The 22,700-nt window shown below is 46.6% G+C and overlaps 1 protein-coding gene across 1 annotated transcript in view; it reads left to right on the top strand.

Annotated features, from left to right (window-relative positions):
- The first annotated feature begins 262 nt into the window (after positions 1 to 262).
- LOC119946662 (ribonuclease P protein subunit p40-like) overlaps positions 263 to 22,700 on the top strand; it is a 38,109-nt gene continuing 15,671 nt past the window's right edge. Inside the window, 5 exon segments of the mRNA XM_038768080.1 lie at positions 263 to 373; positions 1,892 to 1,910; positions 5,895 to 6,056; positions 6,059 to 6,143; positions 19,541 to 19,687. Of these exon segments, the coding sequence (XP_038624008.1) occupies positions 263 to 373; positions 1,892 to 1,910; positions 5,895 to 6,056; positions 6,059 to 6,143; positions 19,541 to 19,687 (524 nt within the window).

Raw genomic sequence — 22,700 nt, forward strand, 5'->3', positions numbered from 1 at the left:
GGCCTCTGAGGCCCAGAGAAGAAGCACAGACATGGGGATCAGATGACCAGGGTTCTAATTCCAACTCTAGCACTTTGCTGTTTGACCTGGAGTAAGTCAATTACCTTCTCTAGACCTCAATACCTGTTCCCCCTCCTACTTAGACTTATGGGAGAGGGACTGTGTCTGAGCTGATAAACTTGTGTCTACTTCAATGCTTACTATAGTGTTTGGCACGTAATAAACACCATAATGACTATTATCCTTATATTTTTATGGGACAATGGAGAGATGCCCGGATTTCTCAGCCTGTTTCCCCAACCAGTCACTAGGGGCTCCTGTTGCAAGGTTTACCTTGATAGGATCCCAGGGCCTGAATCAACAAACACATCCAGTCAGAGGCTGCAGAAGAAATTCTAACATTTTGTATTTATTTTCCAGGGCCTTTCATTAAGACTTGTATCAGGGATTGATATAACGATTTACATTTAATAAAATATCCTTGTAGTTTCAGTGTATTGCTACTTCATTGTAACAAAAAGAAAAGTGACAATGTCAGTGTATACAGTCTTATAGCCTGATTTACTTTCAAGTTTTGTCTTCCATGACTCAAGCCCTACTCATTCGTGTCACAAAAAGAGTGGTATTCTTTCTTGATACCTTTTGGGAAGCAGCACGGCACTGGCAGGGCACTGGTCAGAGAGTCGGGGGCATGGGTTCCCTGCCATTTGTTTGCTGTGTGACCTTGGGCAAGTTGCTTCACTTCTCTGTGCTTCAATTTCCTCATTTATAAAATGGGGACTCAATACCTGTTCTCCCTCCTACTTCGACTTGGAGCCCCACATGGAACAGGGTCTGTTCCTGAACTGATTATCTTGTATGTACCCCAGTGCTTAGGACAGTGCTTTACATACAGTAAATGCTTAACAAATATCATTATTATTATTTTCAGGGAATGGGTTAATATAAAGTTTCATAATTCTGAAAAATGTGACCAATGTTTGGCTGGGCACCAAATCAGCCCCATAAATACCCCAGGCCAGCCTGTCTTGTATCCACACCACTCCTGCCCCCCAACCCCCATGGCAGAAGGCCATGCTGTGTCTTTCTGCCCAGCACCTTAAATCCCCATAGCCTGGTGTGCACGAGGCATGTCAGGAGCTGGGGCCCTGGGAACTTGGATGGGAAGGGGGAAGATTTCCCAAGGATTTGCTCACCCATGGCAGAAGAGAGGTGAGCAATGATCATATGTCCCGCTTTCAGAGGGATTGGACCTTTTGAGAGTAGTTGGTGATGTTCCCATACTCTGCTATTTAAGCATTTCTTCCTACTTCTAAATTATAATACGTCTGTCTCCCTTGTTGGAGTTTAACCACTTGTGGGCATGGATCAGATCTGTTGTACTCTCCCATGTACTCTCCCCTATCAATCAAGAATGCTTTAATGGAAGTTCAGCAGCAAGAACTAAAATGAAGCAAAAACCAAATAAAATAAAATCCAACTTTTAATTGCAAACAAAATCTTGATTGAAATGAATTTTTGGAATAAATCAATCATATTCATCATAATAATGATTTGGAATATAAAAACTAAATCATATGACACTAATGAACTGTTTTTAACTAAAGACCTATATACCTATAGAATTTTTTTCATGAGGGTCAAGGGGTTTTTCTTCCCATTTTGTTTTACCTGTATTATTACTGTCACAGAAAATAGCTCTCTGTCTTAGAAAATCTGAATACATTTCATGTTTAATGGCATATGATTAATCTAATAAATATGACTGACTGAATAAATGAATGAATGAAATGACTGATCCCTGTTGGCATAAGCACTGATAGCAATACTAGAAAAAACATTTCTGGTCCAGGCTTATGGTCTAGGTTAAGTCTGAGTATTTTTGCCCTAGACTGGAAACTTAGGGGCAGGTATCACATCTACTAATTCAGTTGGAATATGCACTAAATAAATCAATCAGTCAATAGTATTTATTGAGCACTCTGTAGATGCAGAGCTGTAAGGGCTTGGGAAAATATTAAAAAACAGAATTAGCAAACAATAAGTTCATTCAACAGTATTCATTGAGCACTTACTGTGTGAAACACTACAGCTTGATTGATGTGAGGTAAAACGGTTGAAGAAAAGGCCTCCCAGTTACGGGAGGAAGGCCTCATTGATCCACCGAGTGATTTCTTTGCCAAAATGATCTCATGGAAAGAGTACGGGCCTGAGAGTCAGAGGACTTGGGTTCTAATCCTGTCTTTGCCCCTGGTCTGCAGTGTGACTTTGGGCAATTCACTTAACGTCTCTGTGCCTCAGTTACCTTATCTGTAAAATGGGGATTGAGACTGTGAACCCCACGTGGACTGTGTCCAATCGATCTCCTTGTAACCACCCCAGCGTTTAGTATTCTTATTATTATTATCTGTAAAATGGGGATTAAATCAATCCTTCCTATGACTATGAGCCCCATGTGGACAGGGATTATGTACAACCTGATCATTTCCTATCTACCCCATCGCTTAAAACCGTGTCTTACACACAGTAAACGCTTAGCAAATGCCGTAATACTTTTCTTGGACATGGGCGGGGGCGGGGGTGTTTCGGGTGGATTTTTATTTGAGGCAGAAACATCCGTGACCCACCCAGAGCACCGGCTTAGTGGAATCAATCAATCAATCTATCAATTGTATTTATTGAGCACTTACTGTGTGCAGAACACTGTACTAAGCGCTTGGGAAGTATAAGTTGGCAACATATAGAGACAGTCCCTACCCAACAGTGGGCTCACAGTCTAGAAGAGGGAGACGGAGAACAAAACCAAACATACTAACAAAATAAAATAAATAGAATACATATGTACAAGTAAAATAAATAAATAGGGTAATAAATATGTACAAACATATATACATATATACAGGTGCAGTGGGGAAGGGAAGGAGGTAAGATGGGGGGAATGGAGAGGGGGACGAGGGGGAGAGGAAGGAAGAGGCTCAGTCTGGGAAGGTCTCCTGGAGGAGGTGAGCTCTCAGTAGGGCCTTGAAGGGAGGAAGAGAGCTAGCTTGGTGGATGGGCTGAGGGAGGGCATTCCAGGCCTGGGGGATGACATGGGCCCGGGGTTGATGGCGGGACAGGCAAGAACGAGGCATGGTGAGGAGATTAGCAGCAGAGGAGCGGAGGGTGCGGGGTGGGCTGTAGAAGGAGAGAAGGGAGGTGAGGTAGGAGGGGGCGAGGTGATGGAGAGCCTTGAAGCCGAGGGTGAGGAGTTTCTGCCTGATGCGCAGATTGATTGGTAGCCACTGGAGATTTTTGAGGAGGGGAGTAACATGCCCAGAGCGTTTCTGGACAAAGACAATCCGGGCAGCAGCATGAAGTATGGATTGAAGTTGGGAGAGACACGAGGATGGGAGATCAGAGAGAAGGCTGATGCGGTAGTCCAGATGGGATATGATGAGAGCTTGTACGAGCAAGGTAGCAGTTTGGATGGAGAGGAAAGGGCGGATCTTGGCAATGTTGCGGAGCTGAGACCGGCAGGTTTTGGTGACGGCTTGAATATGAGGGGTGAATGAGAGAGCGGAGATGGGAAGGATGGTAGTGCCGTCAACAGTAATGGGAAAGTCAGGGAGAGGGCAGGGTTTGGGAGGGAAGACGAGGAGTTCTGTCTTGGACATGTTGAGTTTTAGGTGGCGGGCAGACATCCAGATGGAGATGTCCTGAAGGCAGGAGGAGATGCGACTTTGGAGAGATGGGGAGAGAGCAGGGGCAGAGATGTAGATTTGGGTGTCATCAGCGTAGAGATGATAGTTGAAGCCGTGGGAGTGAATGAGGTCACCAAGGGAGTGAGTGTAGATCGAGAACAGAAGGGGACCAAGCACTGAACCTTGGGGAACCCCCACAGTAAAGGGATGGAAGGGGGAGGAGGAGCCTGCAAAAGAGACTGAGAATGAACGACCGGAGAGATAAAAGGAGAACCAGGAGAGGACGGAGTCTGTGAAGCCGAGGTCGGATAGCGTGTTGAGGAGAAGGGGGTGGTCCACAGTGTCGAAGACAGCTGAGAGATCGAGGAGGATTAGGATAGAGTATGAGCCGTTGGATTTGGCATGCAGGAGGTCATTGGTGACCTTTGAGAGTGCAGTTTCCGTAGAATGTAGGGGACAGAAGCCAGACTGGAGGGGGTCGAGGAGAGAGTTGGTGTTGAGGAATTCGAGGCAGCACATGTAGACAACTCGTTCAAAGAGTTTGGAAAGGAATGGTAGGAGGGAGATGGGGCGATAACTAGAAGGTGAGGTGGGGTCAAGAGAGGGTTTTTTTAGGATGGGAGAGACATGGGCATGTTTGAAGGCAGACGGGAAGGAACCAGTGGAGAGTGAGCGGTTGAAGATGGAAGTTAAGGAGGGGAGAAGGGACGGAGCGAGAGATTTCATGAGATGAGAGGGAATGGGGTCAGAAGCACAGGTGGTCAGAGTAGCACTTGAGAGGAGGGAGGAGAGCTCCTCTGAGGATACTGCTGGGAAGGATGGGAGAGTAGCAGAGAGTGTTGAGAGCCGGGGGGTTGGAGAACAGGGGGGAGTGACTTTGGGGAGGTCAGACCTGATGGATTTAATTTTGTTAATGAAGTAGGAGCCCAGATCGTTGGGGGTGAGGGAAGGAGGAGGGGGAGGAACCGGGGGCCTGAGAAGGGAGTTGAATGTACAGAAGAGCTGGCGGGCATGATGGGCATGGGTGTCAATAAGGGAGGAGAAATAGTTTTGTCTGGCAGAGGAGAGGGCTGAGTTAAAGCAGGAAAGGACAAACTTGAAGTGAACGAGGTTGGCATGGTGTTCAGACTTTTGCCAGCAGCGTTCGGCAGCTCGACCATAAGAGCGACGGAGGTGGACAGTGGCAGTGATCCAGGGCTCTGGATTAGTGGTACGAAGGCAGTGAAGGGAAAGGGGAGCGAGTGAGTCTAGCTGAGTAGAAAGGGTAGAGTTGAGAGCAGTAATCTGATCATCAAGACTGGGTAGAGAGGAGAGGGAGGCAAGGTGGGGTGTGAGGCGTTCAGAAAGATGGATGGGGTCAAGAGAGCAGAGATCTCTGTGAGGGAGTAATATGGATTAACAGGGGAAAGGAGTGTGAGTGAGGAGGCAGGTGAGAAGATTATTATCAGAGAGAGGGATTTCAGAGTTGGTGAGGGTGGACACAGTGCAGCAGTAGAAGATGATGAGGTCGAGGGTATGACCAAGCTGGTGAGTGGGTGAGGTGGGGTGGAGCAAGAGGTTGGCAGCATCGAGGAGAGATAGAAGGCAGGCAGCAGAGGAGTCATCAGGGATATCCATGTGGATGTTGAAGTCTCCGGGGATCAGAGTGGGCATGGAAAAGGAGAGAAGGAAGGTGAGGAAGGGGTCAAAATCGTTAAAGAAATTGGAGGTGGGGCCGGGGGGTGGTAGATGATGGCTACAAGAATCTGGAGGGGGTGGTAGAGGCGAATAATGTGGGCTTCAAAGGAAGGGAAGGAAAGGGAAGAGGGAGGAGGGATAGTGCGAAAGCGACATTGGGGGGCGAGAAGAAAACCGACACCTCCTCATTTTCCGGTGAGTCTGGGGGAGTGGGAGAAGAAGGGGCCTTGGAAAGACCACAGGTTTGGAAATCTGATGTTGTGGGTTCTAATCCAAGATCCGCCACTTGCCAGCTGTGTGACTTTGGGCAAGGCGTTTAAATTCCCTGTGCTTCAGTTACCTCATATGTAAAATATGATTGAGACTGTGAACCCCATGTGGGACAACCTCATCACCCTGTATATACCCCCGCGCATAGAGCAGTGCTTGGTACATAGCAAGCACTGAACAAATGCCATCATTATTATTACGGGAAAAGGGCGGAAGCCCACGTGGGTTTAGCGGGGGTTTCCCTGCCGCACTAAGCATGCGCGGTAGTCGCAGAAGGCGGGCCGACAAGAGCGGGCGCCTCAGTGTCCCGGCGGCTCGGCCGGAAGACAGGTAGGGGTAGCCCGGCCCCGACCGGCGCGGGTGGCGGCGAAGGGCGGGGGGGGGGCGGGGGGGGCCTGTCCGTCTTGCGCAGGCTACGAGAGACGCCGCGGTACTTATGGTGTGCGAGAAATCCAACTTGGGACACGACGAGTCCCGGCACCAGCAGCAAGTGGAAAAGCATTACTACAACCACAGGTTGAGTCCACCGGCCGAGCTGGGTGCCACGGGCCCACTACGTCGCCGAACTACCAATCTTTTATTTGCTGTATTGTACTTTCCAAGAGTTTAATACAATTCCCCCCGCACAGTAAGCCCTCAATAAATACAATGGAATGAGTGAATAAATCCCTCCAAACCGTACGCATCTTGGGGATAGCTCTACGGCGACGCTCCCCGGCGGGGCAAGGCCAGGCCGCATGCGCGCTCCGGGAATCTGCGTGCGCCGTCCTGCACGCACGCGTTTGGGGGCCGGTACTACATTTCCCATAATGCTATGGGCTCCAGCCGTCTCTTCGTGCCCCTGTCCCAGCACCCTCACTCGCTGCTGAACTTAATACCGATTACTACGCAGTGCCAATTCGGCAGTTTTAAATGTCTTCCAGTGGAAAACTAGGACACGTAGATAACGCATTATTATTGTTTCTGAACTTGCTGCCGATTACTACGCAATACCAAGTCTGCAGTTTTAAATGTCTTCCAGTGGAAAACTAGGACATGTAGATAACACATTATTCTTGCGCAGAGGGACAGGCTGCGGCCTTACCAGGGTGAGACGTACTGGAAAAGCCACAGAGCTGGAAGACAGGAGACCCGGTTTGGGCAAATCACGTAACCTCTTGAAGTCCTAGTTTCCTCTCCTGGATAAAATAGGTTGTGAGTGCTAGTATTATATCCACCCCGTTACTTTATATGAGAAACAGTGCAGTATACTACTAATGATGATGATAATTGTTAAGCGCTTACTGTGTACTAATACTGTTCTAAGCCATGGGGTAGATGCAAGATCCTCAGAAAAATCTCCAGTGGCTACCAATCAACCTACGCATCAGGCAAAAACTCCGCACCCTCGGCTTCAGGGCTCTCCACCAGCTCGCCCCCTCCTATCTCACCTCCCTTCTTTCCTTCTACAGCCCAGCCCACACCTTCCATCCCTCTGCCGCCAGTCTCCTCACTGTGCCCCGTTCTCACCTGTCCCGCTGTCGACCCCTGGCCCACGTCCTCCCCCTGGCCTGGAATGCCCTCCCTCCGCACATCCGCCAAGCTAGCTCTCTTCCTCCCTTCAAAGCCCTGCTGAGAGCTCACCTCCTCCAGGAGGCCTTCCCAGACGGAGCCCCCTCCTTCTCCCCCTCCTTCTCCCCCTCCTCCCCCTCCCCGTCCCCCCGCCTTACCTCCTTCCCCTCTCCACAGCACCTGTATATATGTATATATGTTTGTACATATTTATTACTCTATTTATTTATTTATTTTACATGTACATATTTACTCTATTTATCTTACTTTGTTAATATGTTTTGTTTTGTTGCCTGTCTCCCCCTTCTAGACTGTAAGCCTGCTGTTGGGTAGGGGACCGTCTCTATATGTTGCCAACTTGTATTTCCCAAGTGCTTAGTACAGTGTTCTGCACACAGTAAGTGCTTAGTATGATTGAATGAATGAATGAATGAATGAATGAATGAATTGTCCCACGTGGGGCTCACAGTATTCATCTCTATTTTACAGATAAGGTAACTGAGGCACAGAGACGTGAAGTGAGTTGCCCAAGGTCACATAGCTGACAGCGAAGGTGGGATTAGAACTCTCGACCTCTGACACCCAAGCCCGTGCTCTTTCCACTAAGCCACGCTGCTTCTGGTATGGTGGATAGAGCACGGACCTGGGAGTCCAAAGGTTCTGGGTTCTAATCCTGTCCCTGCCATTGGCTGCTGTGTAACCTTGATCAAGTTACTTAACTTCTCTGTGCCTCAGTCAGCATGGCCTAGGGGATTGAGCACAGGCTTGGAAGTCAGAAGATCGTAGGTTCTAATCCTGGTTCTGCCACTTATCTGCTGTGTGACCTTGGGCAAGCCACTTAACTTCTCTGCACCTCAGTCACCTTAACTAGAAAATGGTAATTAAGACTGTGAGCCCTGTGTGGGACTGTATCTTTTATCCATTCCAGATTTAAAACAGTGCCTGGCACAGAGTAAGCATTTAACAAATACCATAATTATTAATTATTAGTAGTACCTTGTGTGTTAAATGGGGATTAAGATTATGAGCCCCATGTGAGACAAGTACTATGTCCAATCTAGCTGGGACTATCTTCCCCAATGCACAGTATATTTATTAATTCATCTGTATTTATTCAGCACATATTATGTGCAGAGCACTGTACTGAGCGCTTGGGAGAGTACAGGACAAGTAGTAAACAGACAATCCCTGTCCACAGTGAGCTTGCAGTATCCTGGGGAAGACAAACTAAGCACATAAGTTTTGTGGTTGACACATAGTAAGCACTTATCAATTATTATTTTTATTACTAGAGCACATACACGGTATATGTAGAAATACCGTGATAAATGCCGGGTGGATATGAGATCTTAATGCATTTTCTAATTATCTCTCCATCATCCTGCTCCCATCCCCGTCCAAATAATAATAATTGTTATTGTTACACCCCACCTCGCCGCCCTCTCCTCTCTACCCAGTCTTGATGATCAGATTACTGCTCTCAACTCTACCCTTTCTACTCAGCTAGACTCGCTCGCTCCCCTTTCCCTTCGCCGCTCTCGCACCACTAACCCACAGCCCTGGATCACTGCCACTGTCCGCCTCCTTCGCTCTTATGCTCGAGCTGCTGAACGCTGCTGGCGAAAGTCTAAACACCATGCCAACCTCGTTCACTTCAAGTTTATCCTTTCCTGCCTTAACTCAGCCCTCTCTTCTGCCAGACAAAACTATTTCTCCTCCCTTATTGACACCCATGCCCATCACCCCCGCCAGCTCTTCCGTACATTCAACTCCCTTCTCAGGCCCCCAGTTCCTCCCCCTCCTCCTTCCCTCACCCCCAACGATCTGGCCTCCTACTTCATTAACAAAATTAAATCCATCAGGTCCGACCTCCCCAAAGTCTCTTCCCCCCTTTCTCCAACCCCCAGGCTCTCAACATTCTCTGCTACTCTCCCATCCTTCCCAGCGGTATCCTCAGAGGAACTCTCCTCCCTCCTCTCAAGTGCTACTCCGGCCACCTGTGCTTCTGACCCCATTCCCTCTCATCTTATGAAATCTCTCGCTCCATCCCTTCTCCCCTCCTTAACTTCCATCTTCAACCGCTCACTCTCCACTGGTTCCTTCCCGTCTGCCTTCAAACATGCCCATGTCTCTCCCATCCTAAAAAAACCCTCTCTTGACCCCACCTCACCTTCTAGTTATCGTCCCATATCCCTCCTACCATTCCTTTCCAAACTCCTTGAACGAGTTGTCTACACGCGCTGCCTAGAATTCCTCAACAACAACTCTCTCCTCGACCCCCTCCAGTCTGGCTTCCGTCCCCTTCATTCCACGGAAACTGCGCTCTCAAAGGTCACCAGTGACCTCCTGCTTGCCAAATCCAACGGCTCATACTCTGTCCTAATCCTCCTCGACCTCTCAGCTGCCTTTGACACTGTGGACCACCCCCTTCTCCTCAACACGTTATCTGACCTTGGCTTCACAGACTCCGTCCTCTCCTGGTTCTCCTCTTATCTCTCCGGTCGTTCTTTCTCAGTCTCTTTTGCAGGCTCCTCCTCCCCCCTCCCATCCTCTTACTGTGGGAGTTCCCCAAGGTTCAGTGCTTGGTCCCCTTCTGTTCTCAATCTACACTCACTCCCTTGGTGACCTCATTCGCTCCCACGGCTTCAACTATCACCTCTACGCTGATGACACCCAGATCTACATCTCTGCCCCTGCTCTCTCCCCCTCCCTCCAGGCTCGCATCTCCTCCTGCCTTCAGGACATCTCCATCTGGATGTCCGCCCGCCACCTAAAGCTCAACATGTCGAAGACTGAGCTCCTTGTCTTCCCTCCCAAACCTTGTCCTCTCCCTGACTTTCCCATCTCTGTTGACGGCACTACCATCCTTCCCGTCTCACAAGCCCGCAACCTTGGTGTCATCCTCGACTCGGCTCTCTCATTCACCCCTCACATCCAAGCCGTCACCAAAACCTGCCGGTCTCAGTTCCGCAACATTGCCAAGATCCGCCCTTTCCTCTCCATCCAAACCGCTACCCTGCTAATTCAAGCTCTCATCCTATCCCGTCTGGACTACTGCACTAGCCTTCTCTCTGATCTCCCATCCTCGTGTCTCTCTCCACTTCAATCCATACTTCATGCTGCTGCCCGGATTATCTTTGTCCAGAAACGCTCTGGACATATCACGCCCCTCATCAAAAACCTCCAATGGCTACCGATCAATCTGCGCATCAGGCAGAAACTCCTCACCCTGGGCTTCAAGGCTCTCCATCACCTCGCCCCCTCCTACCTCACCTCCCTTCTCTCCTTCTACTGCCCAGCCCGCACCCTCCGCTCCTCCACCACTAATCTCCTCACTGTACCTCGCTCTCGCCTGTCCCGCCATCGACCCCCGGCCCACGTCATCCCCCGGGCCTGGAATGCCCTCCCTCTGCCCATCCGCCAAGCTAGCTCTCTTCCTCCCTTCAAGGCCCTGCTGAGAGCTCACCTCCTCCAGGAGGCCTTCCCAGACTGAGCCCCTTCTTTCCCCTCCCCCTCGTCCCCCTCTCCATCCCCGTCTTACCTCCTTCCCTTCCCCACAGCACCTGTATATATGTATATATGGTTGTACATATTTATTACTCTGTTTATTTATTTATTTATTTTACTTGTACATTTCTATCCTACTTATTTTATTTTGTTGGTATGTTTGGTTCTGTTCTCTGTCTCCCCCTTTTAGACTGTGAGCCCACTATCGGGTAGGGACTGTCTCTATGTGATCCCAATTTGTACTTCCCAAGCGCTTGGTACAGTGCTCTGCACATAGTAAGCGCTCAATAAATACGATTGATTGATTGATTGATTGATTATTCATTTATTCAGTCATTTATTGAGCACTTATGTGTGCAGAGCACTGTACTAAGCACTTGGAAAGTACAGTTTGGCAACAGATAGAAACAATCCCTACCCAACAATGGGCTCACAGTCTAAAACGGGGAGACAGACAACAAAGCAAAACAATAATGTCAATAACATCAAAATAGGTAAATAGAATTATATAGACACATTATTAGTAAAAGAAATAGGATAATAAATTTATACAAATGTACACAAGTGCTGTGGGGCGGAGAAGGTAGTAAAGCGGAGGCAGGGAGTAGGGGCGATGGGGAGGGGAGGAGGAGCAGAGGAAAAGGGGTTCAGTCTAGGAAGGCCTGTTGGAAGAGTTGAGCTCTCTGTAGGGCTTTGAAGGGGGGAAGATAGCTAGTTTGGTGGATGTGAGGAGGGAGGGCATTCCAGGCCAGAGGTAGTACATGGGCCAGGGGTCAATGGCAGACAGGCAAGAATGAGACCCAGTGAGTATTGAGTTTGTTAAGCATAATGTTGTAGTGTTTGGCACAATACAATACATGCCAAGTACTGTAAAAGATCCCACAAGGGGCACAGTCTAAATAGGAGGGAGAAAATCAATCAGTCAATCAATTAATTGTATTTATTGAGTGCTTACTGTGCGCAGAGCACTGTACTAAGCACTTGGGAAGTACAAGTTGGCAGCATATAGAGACGGTCCCTACCCAACAGTGGGCTTACAGTCTAGAAGGGGGAGACAGAGAACAAAACAAAACATATTAACAAAATAAAATAAATAGAATAGATATGTACAAGTAAAATAAATAAATAAATAAATAAATAGAGTAATAAATATGTACAAACATACGTACATATATGCAGGTAATGTGCAGAAGGGAAGGAGGTAAGGCAGGGGTGTTCGAGAGGGTGAGGAGGGGGAGAGGAAGGAGGGGGCTCAGTCTGGGAAGGCCTCCTGGAGAAGGTGAGCTCTCAGTAGGGCCTTGAAGGGAGGAAGAGAGCTAGCTTGGCAGATGTGCGGAGGGAGGGCATTCTAGGCCGGGGGATGACGTGGGCCGGGGGTCGACGGCGGGACAGGTGAGAATGATACCCGATGAGGAGATTAGCGGCAGAGGAGTGGATGGTGCGGGCTGGGCTGTAGAAGGAGAGAAGGGAGGTGAGGTAGGAGGGGGCGAGGTGATGGAGAGCCTTGAAGCCGAGGGTGAGGAGTTTCTGCCTCCGATGCGTAGGTTGATTGGTAGCCACTGGAGATTTTTGAGGAGGGGAGTAACATGCCCAGAGCATTTCTGGACAAAGACAATCCAGGCAGCAGCATGAAGTATGGACTGAAGTGGGGAGAGACAAGAGGATGGGAGATCAGAGAGGAGGTTGATACAGTAGACCAGACAGGATAGGATGAGAGCTTGAACGAGCAGGGTAGCGGTTTGGTTGGAGAGGAAAGGACGGATCTTGGCAACGTTGCGGAGCTGAGACAGGCAGGTTTTGATGACGGCTTGGATGTGAGGGGTGAACGAGAAAGCGGAGTCGAGGATGACACCAAGTTTGCGGGCCTGTGAGACGGGAAGGATGGTAGTGCCATCAACAGTGATGGGAAAGTCAGGGAGAGGGCAGGGTTTGGAAGGGAAGACAAGGAGTTCAGTCTTGGACATGTTGAGTTTTAGGTTGGGGGCAGATATCCAGATGGAGATGTCCTGAAGGCAGGAGTAGATGTGAGCCTGGAGGGAGGGGGAGAGAGCAGGGCAGCGATGTAGATTTGGGTGTCATCAGCGTAGAGATGGTATTTGAAGCTGTGGGAGCGAATGAGGTCACCAAGGGAGTTTGTGTAGATTGAGAACAGAAGGGGACCAAGAACTGAACCTTGAGGAACTCCCACATTAAGGGGATCATCATCAATCATATCAATTGTATTTATTGAGTCCTTACTGTGTGCAGAGCACTGTACTAAGTGCTTGGGAAGTACAAGTTGGCAACATATAGAGACAGTCCCTACCCAACAGTGGGCTCACAGTCTAAAAGATGGGATGGGAGGGGGAGGAGAAGCCTGCAAAAGAGACTGAGAATGAACGACCAGAGAGATAAGAGGAGAACCAGGAGAGGACGGAGTCTGTGAAACCAAGGTTGGATAGCGTGTTGAGGAGAAGGGGGTGATCCACAGTGTCGAGGGCAGCTGAGAGGTCGAGGAAGATTAGGATAGAGTAGGAGCCATTGGATTTGGCAAGCAGGAGGTCATTGGTGACCTTTGAGAGGGCAGTTTCCGTGGAATGGAGGGGACAGAAGAAAGATTGGAGGGGGTCGAGGAGAGAGTTAGTGTTGAGGAATTCGAGGCAGCGCGTGTAGATGACTCGTTCAAGGAGTTTGGAAAGGAATGGTAGGAGGGAGATGGGGTGATAACTAGAAGGTGAGGTGGGGTCAAGAGAGGGTTTTTTTTAGGATGGGAGAGACATGGGCATGTTTGAAGGCAGAGGGGAAGGAACCAGTGGAAAGGGAGCGGTTGAAGATGGAAGTTGAGGGGAGAAGGGACAGAGCGAGAGATTTCATGAGATGAGAGGGAATGGGGTCAGAAGCACAGGTGGCCAGAGTAGCACTTGAGAGGAGGGAGGAGAGCTCCTCTGAGGATACTGCTGGGAAGGATGGGAGAGTAGCAGAGAGTGTTGAGAGCCGGGGGGTTGGAGAACGGGGGGGAGTGACTTTGGGGAGGTCAGACCTGATGGATTTAATTTTATTAATGAAGTAGGAGGCCAGATCGTTTGGGATGAGGGAAGGAGGAGGGGGAGGAACTGGGGGCCTGAGAAGGGAGTTGAATGTATGGAAGAGCTGATGGGGATGATGGGCATGGGTGTCAATAAGGAAGGAGAAATAGTTTTGTTTGGTATTGAATCCCCATTTTGCAGATGAGGGACCTGAGGCATAGAGAAATTGTGAATCACCTAAAGTCACACAGCAGAAAAGTGATGGAGCTGGGGTTAGAACCCAGGGCATCTCTCTCCCAGGTCCATACTCTTTTACATAGGCCAAGCTGCATCCCTGCAACAGTTAGATTGGTTGTATAAACCCTCTGCCTTCATTTCATCAGTCAATCAGTAACTGTAGTTGGGTATCACCTACTCTGTCCCAATCACTATACTAAGCACTTGGGAGAGTACAATGAAGTTAGTAAACATTCTGGTGACTGATGATTTTATAATGTAGTCAGGAACTAAAATAAATTTCAGATAGAGGGAAGCTACAGGGTTTAAAGATGTGTAAATAACTGCTGTGTGGTATAGTGTGGTGTGGTGGACTGGGACACCACACTTAGGTGAAGTGGAAGTACTGGAATGACCGTAGGGGGCTAAATAGGGTGAGGAGATTAGAAGTTAATCAAGGAAGGTGTCCTTGAGTAGATGAGATTTCAGAAGGCTTTGAAGATTCGTTCATTCATTCATTCAATGTCGTATTTATTGAGCGCTTACTGTGTTCAGAGCACTGTGCTAAGCGCTTGAGAAGTAGAGAAGCAGCGTGGCTCAGTGGAAGGAGCATGGGCTTTGGAGTCAGAGGTCATGGGTTTAAATCCCGGCTCCGCCAATGTCAGCTGTATGACTGGGCAAGTCACTTAACTTCTCTGTACCTTAGTTACCTCATCTGTAAAATGGGGATTAAGACTGTGAGCCCCACGAGGGACAATCCGATCACCTTGCAACCTCCCCAGCGCTTAGAATAGTGCTTTGCAAATAGTAAGCACTTAATAAATGCCATCGTTATTATTATTATTACAAGTCAGCAACATATAGAGATGGTCCCTACCCAACAACAGGCTCACAGTTTAGAAGGGGGGGGAGAGTCAACAAAACTAAACTTGTAGACAGGTGTCAAAGCCGTCTAAATAAATAGAATTATAGCTTATATGCACATCATTAATAAAGATGGAGTGAAAGGACTGGAAGCCCGATTGGAGAGCAAGGAGAGATTTGGTGGAGAGGAAGTAGAAACAGCAGGTGATGCAGGCTGGAGGGGGCAATGGAGTTGAGGGACTGATCCTTTTTTTTTTTTGATAGGAAACAGCTGGGTGTGTTTGGCAGGTGGTTGTGTTAGAAAGCAGAGGGTAAGGAGCCAGTGGAGGATGAGCAGGGGAAGGTAGTGATCAAGGAGGAAAGAAGTGAGCAAAAATTAGAAGGTGTGCAGGGATGGTTGGAGTTGCAGGGAGAGGAGATGGATTTCAGAACCAGTGGGGAGATCTTTTGATACCTCTGGGATTGATGAGAGTGGATGGGAGGGGTAGGAGGGAACTGGGGAAGTGAAAGGGAAATATGGGAGAGGTCACACTTGATAGCATATACTAGCTTTGTCAACAAAGCAGTTGTCAAGGTCACCGGTTCTGAGAAGTGTGATGGGGATGTGGGGGTTATGGAGGGAGTTTAAAGTATGGAGTAATTGGTGCAGGCAGTGGGCATAGGAATCAATTAGCTTAGCAGAGTGGAGGTAGAGACCTACTGGGTAAGAATGTACTTGAAGTGGATTTTCACTAAATTGTATTTATTGAGCACATACAATGTAAAGAGCACTGTACTAAGCACTCGGGAGAGTACAATACAACAGTAAACAGACACACATGAAATAAGCCTGGTCCTTGGATTTCTACCAACAGTGCTCTGGTGTGAGCACCTGTGTAGAGGGAACGTACTTTGGAGGTGAGGTGGGGTTGTTTAGATTTGGGAAGGAAATGATGATGTTGATGATCTTGGAGAAGGCAATTGTAGTCGAATAAAGGATATAGAAACCGGATTGTTGAGGGCCAAAGAAGAGAGTTTGTGGAGAGGAAGTGAATACAGAAAATGTGTTCAACCCTTATGAGGAGGTTGGTTTTTTTGGTTCTGTTTTTTGTAGTATTTGGTAAGATAATAATAATAATGATGATGGTATTTGTTAAGCGCTTAGTACAGTGCTGTGCACACAGTAAGTGCTCAATAAATACAATTGAATGAATGAATGAAGGTAATCAGGTTGTTCCACGTGGGGCTTACAGTCTTAATCCCCATTTGTCAGATGAAGTAACTGAGGCACAGAGAAGTTAAGTGACTTGCCCAAAGTTCTACAACTGATAAGTGGCGGAGCCGGGATTAGAACCTCCCAAGCCTGTGTTCTTTCCACTAAGCCACGCTGCTTCCTTGCCAGACACAATGTAGTAAGTGCAGGGGTAGATACAAGCTAATAAGATTGGACAAAGTCCATGTCAGTGGAGCCCACAGTCTTATCCCCATTTTACAGATGAGGTAATTGAGGCACAGGAAATTTATTTAAGTGATTTGCCCAAGGTCATACAGCAGACAAATGGCAGTAATGGGATAGAATCCAGGTCCTTCTGACTCCCAGGCTCGTGGTCAATCCACTAGGATCCCTGTTTCTCTTGGAGTTTAGATCTGAACGGGGGAGAGAAATGGGGCATTTAGCTTGGTGGTGCAGTAGGGTCCAGAGCTCTGAACTAAGTAGTTGGAAGAGTACAATACAGTAGAGTTGGTAGACATGATCCCTGCCTTGTAGGGGTTTACAATCCTGTGGGGGAAGCAACAGCATATAAGGACATGTACAAAAGTGCTGTGGGAGTGAGGTGTGAGCTTCAAAGTGCTTAAAGGGTACAGACCTAAGTTCATCGATGATACAGATGGGAGGGGGGTGAGTAGGATGTTGAAAAGAGAGGTGAATCAGGGAAGACTTCTTGGAGGAGATAATTTCAGTAGGGATTTGAGATGGGGAGAGTGGTAGTCTGTTGGATATGAAGGGGGAGGGAGTTCAAGGGAGATGAAAATGAGATAAGTAGGTTGGCATTAGAGGAGTGAAGTATGTGGGCTGGGTTCTAATGGAGAATGACTGAAGTTAAGTAGGAGTGATAAAACTGAGTGTCAATGATGAGGAGTCTGAAGGAGACAGAGGTTTTCAAGGAGTGCAGAGAATGATTTTTTTAGAATACTGATTTGGGCAGCTGAGTGAAGTATGAAATGGAGAAGGAAAAGACTAGAGCAAGAAGGTCAGCTAGGAAGGTGATGAAGTAGTCAAGATGGATCAATCCAGTTCATTCATTCATTCATTCATTCAATCGTATCTACTGAGTGCTTACTGTGTGCAGAGCACTGTACTAAGCGCTTGGGAAGTACAAGTTGGCAACATGTAGAGACGGTCCCTACCGTACAGTGGGCTCACAGTCTAGAAGAGGGAGACAGAGAACAAAACAAAAAATATTAACAAAATAAAATAAATAGAATAAATATGTACAAATTAAATAAATAAATAGAGTAATAAATACATACAAACATATATACATATATACAGGTACTGTGGGGAGGCGAAAGAGGTAAGGCAGGGGGAATGGAGAAGGGGAGGAGGGGGAGGGGAAGGAGGGGCTCAGTCTGGGAATGCCTGGCTCAGTCAGGGAAGGCCTAGTGCACTTACTGCACTAAGCGCTTGGGAGCATAAAATACAACAGAGTCAGTAGACACATTTGATTCCCACAAAGAGCTTACTGTCTAGAGGAGAAGGCCAATATTAATATAAATAATTCACCGATATATAAAGAAGTGCTGTGGGGCAGAGAGTGAGGTGACTACCAAAGGTACAAAGTGATATAAGTACATCAACTTGGTAGCAGTTAGGATGGAGAGGAAGAGGTAGATTCTAGAAACGTTGTGAAGGAAGAACTGACAGGATTTGGTGACAGACTGAATATATTGGTTGAATGAGAATGATGAGTTGAGGATAACACCAAAATTATGCACTTGTGAGACAGGTAGGGTGCTGGTGTTGTCTATAGTGATGGGACAGTTCTGCAGGGAGGAGAAAGTTTGGGAAGGAGGATGGGGTGTTTTGTTTTGGACATGAAGAATATTATTAGAAAGTGAATAGGGATGTTGGGGTCAGAGGCACAGGAAGAGAGGGTAGATTTTGAAAGCAGTGGAGGCCAAGAAGTATGAGAGACTAGATGTGGGGGTGGGAGGAAGTTGGGAAGGCGAGGGGAGACTACTGGGAGCTCACGCCTAATGCTTTCAGTTTTGTAAGTAGAGAAGTCGGCAGTGTCATCGAGGGGGAACTAAGGGTTTCAGTTGCATCTCCATTTTTCTCTTCTGCCTCCACTAATTTTAAATATCTCCAATTGATTAAGCTTCTTGGGGGCAGAAACCATGCCTTAAACCTCCATTGTACTCTCCGAAGACCTCACTAGTTTTCTGCACACAATAGGCACTCAAATGCCACCAATTGATTATCTAAATGAAGAAGTGTAGTAGGAAGAATCAATCACTCACAGTGTACAGAGTGCTTAAGGGAATACAATATAACAGTTAATAATTACAGTACTTGTTAAGCACTTGGTATGGACTGTGCTTTTCTAAGTGCTGGAGTAGATGTAAATTGATCAGGTTGGACAGTCTTGTCCCACATGAGACTCACACTCTTAATCCCCATATTACAGATGAGGTAACTGAGGCCCAGAGAAGTTGTCAATCAATCAATTAATCAATCGTATTTATTGAGCGCTTACTGTGTGCAGAGCACTGTACTAAGCGCTTGGGAAGTACAAGTTGGCAACATATAGAGACAGTCGCTACCCAACAGTGGGCTCACAGTCTAGAAGGGGGAGACAAAGAACAAAACCAAACATACTAACAAAATAAAATAAATAGAATGGATATGTACAAGTAAAATAAATAAATAAATAGAGTAATAAATATGTACAAACATATATACATATATACAGGTGCTGTGGGGAAGGGAAGGAGGTAAGATGGGGAGGATGGAGAGGGGGACAAGGGGGAGAGGAAGGAAGGGGCTCAGTCTGGGAAGGCCTCCTGGAGGAGGTGAGCTCTCAGTGGGGTCTTGAGGGGAGGAAGAGAACTAGCTGGGTGGATGTGCAGAGGAGGGGCATTCCAGGCCAGGGGGATGACGTGGGCCGGGGGTCGCTGGCGGGATGGGCGAGAACGAGGCACAGTGAGGAGATTAGCGGCAGAGGAGCGGGGGATGTGGGGTGGGCTGTAGAAGGAGAGAAGGGAGGTGAGGTAGGAGGGGGTGAGATGATGGAGAGCCTTGAAGCCCAAGGTGAGGAATTTCTGCCTGATGTGCAGATTGATTTGTAGCCACTGGAGATTTTTGAGGAGGGGAGTAACATGCCCAGAGCGTTTCTGGACAAAGACAATCCGGGCAGCAGCATGAAGTATGCATTGAAGTAGGAAGAGACACGAGGATGGGAGATCGGAGAGAAGGCTGATGCAGTTAAGTGACTTGCCCAAGATCACATGGCAGACAAGTGGCAGATCTGGGATCAGACCCCAGGTCCTACTATCTCCCAAGCCAGTGATCTATCCACTGAGCCACACTGCTTTTCAACTAATTAGTAGACAGATTCCCTGCCCACAGTGAGTTTACAGTCTGGATGGGGAAAAAGAAATCTTGATTTTTTTTAAAATCTGCTTTTTAAATACTCAGACAAACCCAGTTTCTTCTGGGGACTGATAGGCATGGCCCTAATGGATTTTTTGCTATGGAAAAAATATTATTTTGATTTTTCACGCAAATAGGTATCTTCTGATTCCTGAATGTACTGTACCACCAAAAGAGCTGAAAAATATCATCATGGTTACTGAACCTTATTACCTGGTGAAGAATTTATCTCTTTATAAATTAGTTGATCATGAATTTATTAACACCTTTGAGAAGAAAGGTCAGTGATTCCTGTGAATGCTGGTGAAATGAAGAAACTAAATTTAGTTTTTCTAGATTGCTTGTTTACTTGCCTTCAGATATTGTGCTTTCATTGAGATAGCGACTCTGTTATTACCTGAAGTAACAAAATGCCCCCCTCTCTGGTAATCCTTCATTTTATCCCCTCTCTTCCAAGGAGACTCCTGGGACTGATCAATATAGGCATGAAACTCCAGGGAAAACATTTATCAAAAAAAAATGAAAAAAGAAGTACAACTGTGTTTGGGGAGATGTTGAATTTATTTAGAGAGCTCAAAGCTTCCTTTGTCCATTAAGATATCCACGACATTAATAGCCAATTAAAAAATGACTAAAAATGATGATAACGAATCAATAATTTTTGGGCACATGTAGGTTGGAATGAAATTAAATCCCCAAATTATAAGCATGGTTTTGTTACTAATTAAAACCACAAAGTTCAGGACGTACCTTGGACTCATGGTTCCTGAAAACTGTGTCTTAAGTCAAAGCATTCATTGTATTTCAGAACCAATGCATCCACTTTAAAAATCAGAGAGGTTACAATGTAGGGTAGCTAACTTCTATTTAATATCACTTAAAATGGGTGTGTCATAGTAGGATTAATGGTATATATTGAATGCCCCCTATACTAAGGACTTGTAAAGTACAGCAAAAGTAAAGATTCGTTCTCTGAAACAAGGAATTTACTCTTTAATAGGGAAAGCAGACTTACAAATACTTACAAATAATAGCATCAGAACAACTTATTGAACGTACACCTTAAGTGAAGCAGAATGGCTTAGTGGATAGATCATGGGCCTGGGAGTCGGAAGGACCTGGGTTCTAGCCCTGGCTCTGCCAAATAGGTTTGCTGTGTGACATTGGCCTCAGTTCAATGGGGACTTAAAGCATGGAGCCCCATTTAGGACAGAGACTCTGTCAAATCTGATAAACGTTTATCTACCCCAGTGTTAAAACAGTGTTTATCACCTACTAAATGGTTAGCAAGTTCATTCTCAGAGGTCTCTTCCATGGGCTCCTCTGCCTCCCTGTTGAGTCCTGAGTGGCCAACTTTTTATCTGAAATTCATATATTGGGGTCACCTGTGGGAATGATCACCACAACTTAGAAACTATATATTTTAATATATATCATGCAGTCAATTGAAAATCAAAGATTCAACTATAGCAACAAACACAGCTATACCCCACCCAAAACACACATAGAGTTTTCCTACCACAAGGTGATAACTCATCCAGTGTTCAGGTCCTTAATGAGCAGGACCGGCATGGCATCCCCAGCCTAAGGGGTTCTTTGGGTCTGGGATTTCTTTGTGTTTCCTTTGGAGGACAGTGAACAGCAACCTATGTCTCGTTTCCACCTCCTTACACTATTCTTGTTGACCGTAACATGGGCCTTCTACCAGATATGCACTGATCTGTTACTACCAAATAATTTGCCTGGGTTTGTTTTTTTTTGGCAATTTGGGATGACAGTGCAATTTCCTTTCTTCTCCAGTTTTCTTTTTTCTCCAATAGCTAAGATGGTGACCCCTCCACTGTGGTAGGATGTGATAAGCAGAAGGCTGGGGGTCATGTTTGTTTCTTAAGGGTGTTAGTTTAGGAAGTAGATTGGGGTCGTCAATGTTAAAAACAGTCTCAAGAAGTGGGGTCCAGGGGTCAAATTAATGCCAGGGTCTTTAGCTTACCTTTTTTTTCCATCCCAGCCACAGCAAAAGCATGGCCCTGTTTCACTTCCAGTATCTGGGTTGTGAGTAGCTCAGTGGGAGCTGCAAGTCTGGCTCCCACAGAGTCAAACACAGAGTCAAACAACAGAGTATTAGTGAATCAGTCACCATGAAAATATAAAGAAGAAAACAATATGTATTATCATTTGGTCTTCACTTAGAACCTATCTGTACATCTGTACATCTGGCTATCTATACAAATATCTACACAAATATTCATCTTTGTATATTTTTTACCTATCTGTTGTTCTATTTTATTAATGATGTGTATAGCTATAATTCTATTTATTCTGATGGTATTTCTGTTTTGTTATGTTGCCGATTTGTAGTTCCCAAGCACTTAGTGCACACAGTAAGCACTCAGTAAATATGATTGATTGAATGAATGAATGAATGAATCTGGCTGCAGTTGCAGGAAGTGATAAGCCAAAGGCCATTAAGTTTGATGCACTATTTTATGCAAGGTAGGAACTGCACTTGTCACTCCCACCCCCTAACTGTGAACATTCCTCATGTTTCAATTCTGGGTCCACTTTTATTCTCCATCTACACTCATTCACTCATTCATTCATTCATTCAATTGTATTTATTAAGCACTTACTGTGTGCAGAACACTGTACTAAGCGCTTGGGAAGTACAAGTTGGCAACATAAAGAGACGGTCCCTACCCAACAACGGGCTCACATTCTAGAAGGTCACTCCCTTGGTGACCTCATTAGCTCCCACGGCTTCAAGTATCATCTCTACGCTGATGACACTCAGATTATCATCATCATCAATCGTATTTATTGAGCGCTTACTATGTGCAGAGCACTGTACTAAGCGCTTGGGAACTACAAATTGGCAACATATAGAGGCAGTCCCTACCCAACAGTGGGCTCACAGTCTAAAGGGGGGGAGACAGAGAACAAAACCAAACATACGAACAAAATAAAATGAATAGAATAGATATGTACAAGTAAAATAAATAAATAAAAAAATAGAGTAATAAATATGTCTCCCCCTCTCTCCAGGCTTGCATCTCCACCTGCCTTCAGGACATCTCCATCTAGATGTCTGCCCGCCACCTAAAACTCAACATGTTCAAGACTGAACTCCTTGTCTTCCCTCCCAAACCCTGCCCTCTCCCGGACTTTCCCATCTCTGTTGACGGCACTACCATCCTTCCTGTCTCACAAGCCCGCAACCTTGGTGTCATCCTCGACTCAGCGCTCTCATTCACCCCTCACATCCAAGCCGTCACCAAAACCTGCCGGTCTCAGCTCCAC

This window comes from Tachyglossus aculeatus, chromosome Y2 (assembly GCF_015852505.1).
Source record: "Tachyglossus aculeatus isolate mTacAcu1 chromosome Y2, mTacAcu1.pri, whole genome shotgun sequence".
Taxonomy (NCBI): domain Eukaryota; kingdom Metazoa; phylum Chordata; class Mammalia; order Monotremata; family Tachyglossidae; genus Tachyglossus; species Tachyglossus aculeatus.